Consider the following 11,389-nt stretch of genomic DNA (forward strand, 5'->3'; position numbering starts at 1 on the left):
ACACACAGACGTACAGCTAGCGTGTTAGCTGTCATTTAAATAACGGTTACAAAGCTTAGAAAGCTCCCGAACATGAACCCAGTCAGTGCTGAGTGAAGTGATGATGCTCCAGTTCAAATGCTAACCTTCATCTTTAACAGGAAACTAGGAAACTGTGAGGAGGACATTTAATTACACTAGAATGATTTAAAAAAATTTAAAAAAAAAAAGCGCTAGGTAGGTTACACACCCTTCCTTCTCCTTTAGGTAAATTTCTCAAATGTCGGCTGGCTAACTTGTTTTTCTCCCCCATTTAATCTGAGAAACAAATAGCGTAGCTAGCTAGCAGCAGCATATCGCATCGCCTGGTTTATCCTCCCAGCCGTTAAACTCCTGCTGTAGCATTAGCTCGCTTTACACAATAACAGCGCAGCGCTCTCTTTTATGTACAGGTTGGACTGAACACCACCGGCCCACATTTGTGACGGAAATCAGTAAAACTTGTTCAGTTCCCTACCGAGCTAGCTAGCGAAGACATCTCCCATTCCGTCGGATAAAGCTGCCGGGTTAGCTAGCTGGAAGGCTGTGCGTGATTCTCCATTATCTCTCCCGGTGAAGGTCGAAATGAGGCGCGCTGAGACTAAACAGAAAATGAAATATCAAGTCCAATCGCGCTAAAATTGCCAAGTGAACCCCTGGACTGATCACACCCTCGTGACGTAAGGCCGGCCTCATTTAGTCATACTGCCAGCGCTTTTGCCCGGGTGTAGCGCCACACACACACACACACACACACACACACACACACACACACACACACACACACACACACACACACACACACACACACACACACACACACACACACACACACACACACACACACACACACACACACACACACACACACACACACACACCGCCCCCTGCTGGTCAACACAGGAACTTCTGTGTTGTACTTCTGTATTTCCTCTAGGTGGCGCAGTTGTACTAATCTGCTTTTCGGCTTAAACAGAACTCGCACACTAAACAATTCAACCATAAAGATTCATTTAGCAGCAAGTTTGTATCATAATTTCTGACTTTGAATCAAGTCATGAAAACTGCCAAAAACCTTTTGAACATAGTACAGTTCTAGTGTTTAGGGGCTGAAAAAAAGCTTATTGATATAAAAATGTTGTTCATAGCTAATCCCTAAATTACAACAATTTTTAGCTACAGATTTAATGTTACATGCATCTACAATATTACACATGTGTGTATTGTAACTGTGGATAATTCAACATATGTACAGTCCCCTCTGAAAGTACTGGAACAGCAAGGCCGGTTCTTTTGTTTTTGCTGTACACTGAAGACATCTGGGTTTGAGATCAAACAATGAACATTTCATCTTTCATTTCCTGACCTTTACATCTAGATGTGTTAAACAGCTTAGAGCATGGCACCTTTGGTGGCAGACCACCCAATTTTTAGGTGAGCAAAAGTATAGGAACAGATAGTCTTAAGTTAATTAAAATAAATAACTCTTATTATTTGGTTGCATATCTGTTGTTTTTTTTTTTTGCAATAACTGCATGAAACCGGTGACCCACTGACATCACCAAACTGTTGTATTCTTCTTTTGTGTTGCTTTTCCACGCTTGTACCACAGCTTCTTTCAGGTGTTGTTTGTTTTGGGGGGTTTCTCCCTTTAGTTTCTTCTTCAGGAGGTGAACTGCTGCTCAGTTGGGTTAAGTGAGTGGTTAAGTGGTGATTGACTTGACAAGTCTAAAACTTTCCAATTTTTTTCTCTGATGAAGTCGTTTGTTGTGTGGGCTATGTGTTTTAGGTCATTGTTCTGCTGCATGATGAAGGTCCTCCCAATTAGATTGGATGCATTTCTCTGTAAAGTGGCAGACATTATGTTTCCCTAGACTTCATTCTGCTGCTACCGTCATGAGTTACATCATCAATAAAGATTAGTGCGCCTGTTCCAGAAGCAGCCATGCAAGCCCAAGCCATGACACTACCTCCACTGTGCTTGACCATTGAGTTTGTTTGTTTTGTCTCCTTTTTTTCTCTCCACATTTTGGCCTTTCCATAACTATATTACAGGTTAATCTTGGTTCCAGAAATTTTGTGGTTCATCTCTGTATTTCTTTGCGAATTCCAAACTGGTTTTCTGATTCTTACTGCTGATGAGAGGCTTGCATTTTTTTTTATGGCCTCTATATTGCTGCTCACGAAATCTTCTTCAGATGGATTGTGATACCTTCACACCTGCCCTGTGGAGGTTGTTGGTGATGTCAGTGACTGTTGTTGTGGGCTTTTCTTCACAGTTCTCACAATGTTCTGCAGTTCTGCCATCGACTGCTGTTGTTTTCCTTGGCGACCTGCTCGATGTCTGGTTGTTAGTACACCAATGGTTTCTTTCTTTTTCAGGACATTCAAAATTGTTGTATTGGCTATGCCCAGTGGTTGTGCAATGGCTCTGATTAATTTCCCCTCTCTTCCCGGCTTCAAAATGGCTTGCGTTTCTCCCATAAACAGCTCTCTGTTCTTCATGTAGGTTTATCCTTTTTAACAACAATCAGCAGTCTTCACAGGCAAAACCGGGGCCTCAAACCAAGAGTAGATATTCAGAGTTTAATTGTTTAAACAGTCAATCTAATAGGGCACACCTGGGCAACAAGAAACTCCTGTCAGTCACAAGTTCCAATATTTCTGATCACTTGAAAAATGGGTGGCAATGTTCTAAGTTGTTTAACACATATAGATGTAAATATCTAGAAATGAAAGCTGAAATTCTGATCCATTTCATGTTCATCTTTTGATCTCAAACCCAAATGTCTTCAGTGTTTAGCCAAAAAAAAGAAAAAAAAAAGAATTGACCTCGCTTCTCCAATACGTATGGAGGGGACTATATACCTATAAGAAGATTAATGTAAGAATCGTGTACTAGTTCGCAGTCTTCCACTTTGCTTTGGGACATCATATCTGCCAGTACAGCCTTTAACAGATCCTCTTTATGGACACCCATACTGTGAAATACAACAGAAACCGGAAATACCCACTTTGTAATTTTTCTCTTCATTTTTTTCCCTTCCATGTATTCATTGCTGTTTTGCTGTCAAATTGTTTTTTTTTTTTTTTTGATGTGCACATAACTTTTTTTCTTTCTTGTCTCCTTTTTATTAATTTTTCTTTTTTATCTCTACTTTTCCCCATAAAAATTTACTTTATTAATATTATAAAAATTATATATAAAAATATCTAAAAAAATTGCTAACAAAGCCCTTAAAAGAGGGAGGTGGTGGCAGGTTTATTAAAAAGATATTTTTTTAAATTTAAAAATAAAATACTGAGATGACTAGTCACATTAGCCAGCAGACAGATGTTTATTGTTGATATGTTTGTACATCTGACTTTTCACTGAAGCCCAGGGGATACACTGTTGCAAGGTAAAAAAATTATAAAGGCAAAAGACAAGAAGTTCAAGAAACACACTATACAACATAAAAATATATATTTTTCATAGTTTTGGAACAATCTGTACAACTGTTTAAAATGTATTTACAGACATTTAATGCATTTTGAGGAAGAGAATTTACAATGGATGAAGTAAAAAAAGAAAAAAAAAGGAAGTGCTTTTGACTGCTTTGCATGGTGATCATAGCATGGGCTCCGTCTTTTCTGCGTAAGTGTCGCTGCTCAGCGTCGTGCAGCAGGACTCGCCAAAAGGCTGAGAATGGATGAAAGGCAATGCAGCTTCTCCTTAACCAGCTCAGGTAACTTCTCATTCTCCTTATACCTAATCAGAGACAGGTAAAGTCAGGAATAAGCAATGCTTTTTAAAATCACTTTCATTCCACATTATTTTAATAGCAGTGCTTTACCGGGTGATGTGTCCTTCAGGAGAGGTGAATGTGATGCAGGAGACGCCTGCCTGGACCACCAGCTGGGACCCATCATTAAACTGAACCCAGACTTCTCCACTTGTTAGCTAAAAATCAAATAAATGGAAACACATAATTAAGAATTTGTTTAAGAATGAATTGCTTTAATGTGTGGAGTTATGCTATGTTTTGTGAAGCATACAAGACATTTTTTTCAATTCTAATACTTTATGTCTGAAGAGACACTGCAAGACCAATAAATATTTCACCTGAGAGGCCCAGCCGATGTTGGGTACAAAGATGGACTTCAGCACTTTTCCTGCGCTGATGCTACATCCATCTTTGGCCGAGCGCGGGGAGCTGACTTTAGCCAAACTGGCTGTTGTAAAATCAGACCCACTGTAGGAAATCATCTAGTTATGTAAGAACAAAAGGCAAGTATATTACAACCTGACATTTGTAACATTATACACACAAATGCATCATAAACATACTTTAAACATGTGTCTTACAGAAGGGGTGATGTGGAGTTGGTGAGGCGGACTCAGGCACACCTGAGCAACTTCACCAGGAGCTGTAGGAGCCTGTTCAGAGGCAGGCTGGGCCACTGGGCAGGAGGAGGCAGAGTTAGTGGGCCTCCTGACAAACACACATGAAACAAATAAATGCAAGAGTGAGGCTGAGACAACAGAAGGGACATTGTAGGACGGTGGTCCTGCTAGACGTTAAATACAAATGATGTGGAGAGAAGTCGCCATCTTAGTGCGTGTGGGGGACTGAGGACTGAAAATGTTCCACACTCTGAGGAGTGGTATACAGAATATCAGAAGAACAGTCTGACCTGCCGATAGTTATGGGGAAGAATGGAGTGGCTCCAGCACTACGCTGCTCCTCAGCACTGATGGCAGCCTCCAGAGACAGACACATCCTGTGCCCCTGACACAAAGACAAACAAAATTAACTTACTCTATGTAGCTACTGTGGTGTTTAAATAGTATCTTTAATAGATGGTGCAACAACAGGTGATCTGAGTGCACAGAGCAGTATTAGCACAAGAAAGCACTTCATTGTCACACTTTGGAAACCACTGACTTATAATATATAATGACTTAAAATCGATAAACATTAACTGATTAGCAGAGCAGTACCTCATCTGTGAGCTCCATGTAACGTCTGCACTCAGGGCTTATGCCGCTTAAACCTACATCCCCTTTCACTGTGTACGACTTGCCACTTTTCTCCACCACTCGCACCTGTTCGCTTGTCTTATGGGTTTTTGCACCTAAAAAGGAGAACAAATAATGAGGACACAGTGGATACATAGACCCTTAGCAACAAAAATAAACTTGTCAAACTTGTCTTCTATAATGAGACAAAGGCATTGCCAAGGTCGTATTGCACATGTATCACAAAGGTCTTATTACATCTCAGAAATCAAGACATGTTTATAAATGTATGTGGACATACCAGTGATAAAAATAACTACAGATAGAATAAATTTAAAAAATTAATAAAATTTGAACCTACAGTTCAAATTTGCATTACCCACCGTCATAGAAGCACATTTCCAGGTCTGAATTGGGAGAATTTTCCATTAACATGCACTTGGCAAACTTGGTGTACAAGGTTATTTTTGGAGTCTTTGATTTCACCAACTGAACAAACTTGGTGGCATATTGATACTTCTTCCAGTACTTCTCTAAATGATAAAACAATTCGTACATGAAAAAAATAAATTCCCTGTACACGAGGGCATATATGCAGAAGAAATGAACTTTAGCAAACAACATAAAACAACAACCAGAATTATAAATTCAGAATCCTGCTAAGTCTTCAAAATAGTACCTGGTAAATCTTCATAGCTGCATATAAAAATGTCTTCTGGGGGAGAGGGCGGATGATCCAGCACAGGGAAGCCTTTCCCCTCATTGGGCTGGTACACAGTCACCTGTACAAGCAGACAAATAATACTCAAGTCACTGAGTTGTATTTAATATAATGTCTTCTATTTTTACTATAGAGAAAGTGAGCAAATATACAAACGAACGAGTGATTCCTTTACCATGGAGCCATCAGAGGATATCCTCAGTACTTCCTTGACCCTCTCCTGAGCTCCTTGGCCTTTTAGAAGCTCCATACACACCTCTCCTGTATCTAGGATACTGACCTAAAGAGGAAACATTAGCATATTATGCACACGCAACCCCAAAAATAATTCACAGTAGCAGACAGAACAAATGTCATCCATGCTGGTCCACATCACTAAAACAACAAAACACTCCCACTAAACCATTCCTGGCAATATGTTCACTCACCACAGCATTTTTGGTCTTCTGTCGAATGGGCTTCAGTCTGGCTGCACAGAGAGGAGGAAACAGAGGACTCTTCTTCTCCTTTCCCTCATTAGCTTTGCTCCTGGACAGGGGAGCATTTTGGACATCCACACAGCCCTGAGGTGTTGGGAAGTGGCTCATTCCGAACCCATCCTCCCTACAGGGACCGGGGTCACTGTGAGAGGAGGATTGGTGGTATAATTGAGGAGGAAGGCCACTTGTTGCTCTCACTGTTGGTTGATCACTGCAGGAAGGCAGAGCCCCAACTGCCTCTCGCCCAGAATGGAAACTACCACTGCTGCTGTAACTGCTGACGTCTGCTGGTCTCTTGAAAGAACCTTACAGTCAAAAAACAAGAAGATAAAAAAATAATCATTATTATTTGATCAACATTACATTTAATGGTTATCACTGTTGTGCTGCTTATAGGCAAGACTTGCATTTAAAACTTAGATGAAAAATCCCTTTCCAGCTATATGGGATTTTTGAGAGGAAAAAAAAAAATCTCCTATCAAACAAGTGAAATACCATCGGTGCTGAACCATGGCTGTGTGCTAGATTCTGCTGTCTGTAATCTAATAGGATGCACCGGAGCAGAAAAGGAAGACCCAGAGCTGTAAGAAGAAAATAGATAATTACTATAATAGTATAATAATACTTTAATAATAGAAATAAATTGCATTATACTTGATCAGAATCATACTTTGTCAGAATCATACTTTATCAGGTAGGAGCAAACATCAAAATAATGATACTTTTGATACTGAGGGGAATCAACACCATATAGGACCATTTGTAGCTAATACCACTTAAACTTTTGAACTAGTCTCTTACCTTGCAGGCTGTTTGACAGGTGGAGAGGGTAGACGTCCATGTCCAGCATAGCCATTGCCGTTGTCCTGATAGTTGGAGGTTGATGGGAAAATGCGACCAGATCCCGGAAGCACCTCCTCCGAGTGGCATCGCTCCAGCTCCACCTCCTGCCTAGCATGGCTATAGCCAGCACCAGAGCGATCAGAGGAGTGAGCCCGTCTCAGGTAGCGAGAATGAGGCCTTCCACTGACAAGCTCCACAGGAACCCTCACACTGCCTGGTGCATGTGGCTGCCAGTCCTGCTCTCCCTTAAGGCTGGAGCTGCTGGATTGCTGCGAATGGCTGGGCAGTGGCACCATGCGGTTGGGTAAGGCCTGCCCAATCACCTGCCTGGTTTTCCTGTGGAGCCGACTGCTGCTGCTGTTGCTGGTAGTGTTGGACGCTGTAGATATCGTCGCTATGCCACTGTCCATGGAGCCTCCATCACTGCCCCCAGAGTCTTTACTTGACGTGGATCCACTCTGAGTCATGAAAGGGTGGTCTAGCACTGCTGACAGGCTGGGCCTCAGGGCAGGATTCTTCTGCAGCAGCAGCTGAATAAGATCCTGAGCTTCAGCTGACACATGAGTGGGCATCTGGTACTCCCCTAAAACCACTTTACTGAGGGTGTGTTTGACAGTGTCTGTGTCGAAGGGGGGCCTGCCCGTCAGAAAGGCATAGAACATACAGCCCAGAGACCAGACGTCCGACTCCAGGCCGTGGGCACTCCGAGTGGCCACCTCAGGAGAGATGTAGTTGGGAGTGCCACACATGGTGAAGTGCTTCTCACTAGGCAGCTTGAGCTGCGTGGCCAAGCCAAAGTCGGCGATTTTAATGTTCATGCTACTGGTGAGAAGCAGGTTCGACAGAGTCAGGTCTCTGTGCATAATGCCATGAGTGTGCAGATACAGCATGCCCTTCACAATCTGGTGCATGAAGTGTCTCACTGTTGGAAGAGATTCATTCAGGACAATAACTTATTTTAATGCTTAAAATAATTATAAAGCAATTACCATCAGACATTTGAGCATTCTACCCACTCACAGTTGAAACAAAAATAAAAATCACCTTCTTCTTCTGTGAAAGGCTTCTTCCTGTCTTTCAGATAACGGCTCATTTCTCCGTTATGGCACATCTCCAGGACCAGATACACATAATTGCTGTCTTCAAAGTAATTGTACAGCTTCAACAAAGAAAAACAAAAGGGGGCGGGGTCAACAGATGCTTAACAAAAATGCAAAAAATAGCAAGCAAACTTTTACCTTTTGACTAGAGGAACACAATATTAATACACGTACCATTACAAACAATTTCAAAGCCTACACAAGATTACTTTGGACAAGTATTAAATATCTAAATATAATGTGTAAATAATGTATATATAAAATATATGTATATGATGGTCAGGTAATGACAGGTAAATCACAGCTCACTAGTTTGACACCACACTAACAAGTCCCTGAGGGGGAACTGTAACTCACCTCCAGCACTGAGGGGTGTTTTAACCGACACTGGATCTCCACCTCGTTAATGACACGTTGCACCATGCCAGCTTTGTGCATGGCCTTCTTATCAATCTGCGGTAACACATGGGCACAAAGCACAATTACACAGAGCATATGCTGCACGTAACCGCCCATCTGCTCCAACAAAAATCACTGAGAAAGGAAAAACAAAGGGAACAATCTTACCATTTTGATTGCCACTTCCAAGCCAGTGTTGACAGATTTGGCTCTGTAGACGCAGGCAAAGGAGCCCTTACCGAGCAAGGTGAGAACTCTGAAGTCCTGAAAATCAAAGGCAGATGTGAATGAGACTCAGGTCTGACCTGCAGTGTGGAAAGGGTTAATAACACAATCATACACAATCACACGAAACGAAATCCTTCTCTCTTCAGAACAAGTCCAAAGCGGTTATTTTCACTACCTCGATGCTAAGATCTTCGGATGACGTGAGGATTTTATCATTTACTGCACATCTTCCGCTGTTAGTTAAATCCTGCATTAAAGACCGAATCGCGTCAAACATCTTTTCTAAAGTGTAACAAGGTTTAATTTTGTGTCGCGAAAGATTTCCGATGTGATCGGTGTTGAGGTCCCTCCGTGTGTGTGTGTGTGTGTGTGTGTATCCTGCTCTGTAAGCGTCCCTGGATACCTGCATCTGACAATGACATTTACTAACCCGACATCAGAGTGATCCCGGCTCTATTCCCGCTGATTTACCTCCACAGGACGCCATCGCGCGTCTCCTAGCAACAGAACACGTCCCAATTCTCCAAACACAAACCGTCACCGTAAACACAGGAGGTTAAACTCTCCAGTGAGATGTTGACTGATTTCACTCCAGCACGCGCTTCCTCTCTCAGCCTCTCCTCCCGTCAATCACTTTAAGCTGCTAGTTAGCTAGCCCACGCTCATACTCTAACCTACCGCACTTAGCTACTCTAACCAGCTCGGCTGCTAGTTTCCGGCTGCATTGAATATGGAATTGACTAACATATCTAATTTTACACGGATACTTACCTAAGAATAGCTGGGTAATTGAGTATTTTGATAGTTAGCTACATTAACTAGCCTAGCTAAAGAGACCGCGCAACTCCACAACTTACCTCAATTTTATCGCCGATAGAGACACTCATTTTTACTTCATTAGACTCCTTACTCGAAAAGATTCTTTAAGTACGATAATAAAAATCCTTTTTCATTGCATGAAACGTGTGCCTTCGTCGCTTGCCAAGTGTAAAAATACATTTAAAGGTTGTAGTTTTGCTCCGCTCCAAAATATTTTCCTTTCCTCCATTTTGAAAAGTCCGCCCGTTAGAAGCGTAATGACGTAGAGCGACGTCATCGGGAGGACCGACACGCCCGCACGCGCATGCTTCTGCCTGGAATAAAAGTCTCTATGCGCGTGCGGGTGGTTTTCCTACACAGCTTTATACAACATACAAGCACGTGTGTGTTCAGTTTAAACACACAACAAACACGTGTGGTAAATTTAAACACACAACAAACATACGTGTACGTTAACCCCTTCAAACCTGATTTTTACTAGATACTACAAAAAATTATTTACTCATCTTTTTTCTTACACTGAATCCCTTGGCAAATAAAGCTGGAAAAAAAAGAAACTTAATGTATTTCATTTTTTTCATTTATTTTTAGGTTTTCAGTAGCTGCAACTTGGCTAGAACATTTCTTTTCATATTTGTATTCCTTTGTATGGCTTAATTTAACTGTATATTATCCTTTTGTTTTTCTCATTTTCTTTTAGTATACACACAAAAACAAATTAAAATACTAAAAATGCAAACTTTTTTTCCAATTTGTCCTAATTCTAATTTGTGGCTCAGCAATATTGACAGAAACACCATAAAAACAGCTAAAGGAAACAAGCTGATGTTGATCACTTCTCGTTTCACCCTTACAATGCATGTTCTTCATTTTATCTGAACACTGTGTGATTAAAGCTGCTTTTTTGCTGCACATGTTGCATTCTCCTTTAATTCATGCTAAATCAGACTGAATAACTGTCAAGTTGGATTAGTTTTTAATGCAACTCTCAACCAGCTCATGTACACAAATCTTCAAGACTGACACACAAAAGGCAATATTTCATCATGGATTAATGTTACCTGAGACTAATAATGAAGAATGTGGAGCTGAATTTCAGTAGAAATGTAATGAATTCCCACCTGTTCAGCCAGTATTTCCACAAATAAGGTCTAGTTTTATATTTGCATTTCCACATCAGATTTGAATAATATTTAAATACCATATCTAATGTGAATTATTACATTGGACACAGACATGGGATGTTCCTGTGCAGAACGCTCTCTTGCACCTTGTAGAATCATTCATCATAATAACCATTTTCATGACACCATATCTTTTTTATACTGTATCATATCGAACTCTGCTTCTGATTCAACAGCTGCTTGTTTATTTTCAGCATGTGAATCACTATCACTTTTTTCCTATCTTGCTATTTGTTTTGCACTTTTTTTGCCACTTGTCTGCCTTGCTGTCTGAATTTGCTGCTTCATGCATTTGTTATTTATGATATATTTATTACTGAAAAACCTTTATATATTGAACATTTTACTCTTATTTTGCCTTTTCTGAATTGACCAATTGCCCTCCTCCTGAGTTGATCTTCCTTCTTATTCTTAGAACCCAAATATTCAGTCTTAGACCTCTAATGCTGCAAACTGTAAATACAAACATTTTTCTTGTGTGATTTTTTTTTAATATCATAAAATACTGCATTTGATGTTTAAAAAAATCCTTTCTTTACAATATAACAGACTTACTAACATTGTATCTCCATAGATATATGCTTACTGTAACCCGA

At 40.7% G+C, this 11,389-nt stretch overlaps 2 protein-coding genes across 4 annotated transcripts in view; both read right to left on the reverse strand.

Moving 5' to 3' along the window:
* The window catches only part of itpk1b (inositol-tetrakisphosphate 1-kinase b), a 36,887-nt gene extending 35,988 nt beyond the window's left edge, over positions 1 to 899 (reverse strand). For both annotated transcript variants that reach the window (XM_026934007.3, XM_053237497.1), the window contains exon 1: positions 497 to 899. The gene's annotated coding sequence lies outside the window, so the exon portion shown is untranslated. The remainder of the gene's footprint in view (positions 1 to 496) is intronic.
* Positions 900 to 3,332: 2,433 nt separating this feature from the next.
* plk4 (polo-like kinase 4 (Drosophila)) lies at positions 3,333 to 9,920 on the reverse strand. Of its 2 annotated transcripts, none has more exons than XM_026933764.3 (16): positions 9,648 to 9,920; positions 8,731 to 8,826; positions 8,521 to 8,616; positions 8,108 to 8,222; positions 7,022 to 7,985; positions 6,716 to 6,801; positions 6,170 to 6,525; positions 5,917 to 6,021; positions 5,700 to 5,802; positions 5,404 to 5,553; positions 5,003 to 5,136; positions 4,696 to 4,790; positions 4,367 to 4,493; positions 4,124 to 4,267; positions 3,855 to 3,961; positions 3,333 to 3,769 (listed from the first exon to the last, which is right to left on the reverse strand). In XM_026933764.3, exons 1-16 carry the CDS (start codon positions 9,675 to 9,677, stop codon positions 3,670 to 3,672), a joined length of 2,808 nt encoding a protein of 935 aa, XP_026789565.1. In that variant the 5' UTR covers positions 9,678 to 9,920; the 3' UTR covers positions 3,333 to 3,669. The 2 variants fall into 2 exon arrangements, with proteins under 2 accessions (XP_026789565.1, XP_053093471.1); XM_053237496.1 differs by lacking the exon at positions 9,648 to 9,920 and adding an exon at positions 8,966 to 9,626.
* Positions 9,921 to 11,389: the final 1,469 nt, after the last annotated feature.

Source organism: Pangasianodon hypophthalmus, chromosome 10 (assembly GCF_027358585.1).
Source record: "Pangasianodon hypophthalmus isolate fPanHyp1 chromosome 10, fPanHyp1.pri, whole genome shotgun sequence".
In the NCBI taxonomy this organism is placed as follows: Eukaryota; Metazoa; Chordata; class Actinopteri; order Siluriformes; family Pangasiidae; genus Pangasianodon; species Pangasianodon hypophthalmus.

Coding starts and splice junctions, on each gene's coding strand:
- plk4 (XM_053237496.1), bottom strand. CDS start 9,199: ATGCAGGTATCCAGGGACGCTTACAGAGCAGGATACACACACACACAC. Junction 8,223..8,520: donor AACACCCCTCAGTGCTGGAG/GTGAGTTACAGT, acceptor TCTTTGTTGAAG/CTGTACAATTACTTTGAAGA. Junction 5,803..5,916: donor TATCCTCTGATGGCTCCATG/GTAAAGGAATCA, acceptor CTGCTTGTACAG/GTGACTGTGTACCAGCCCAA.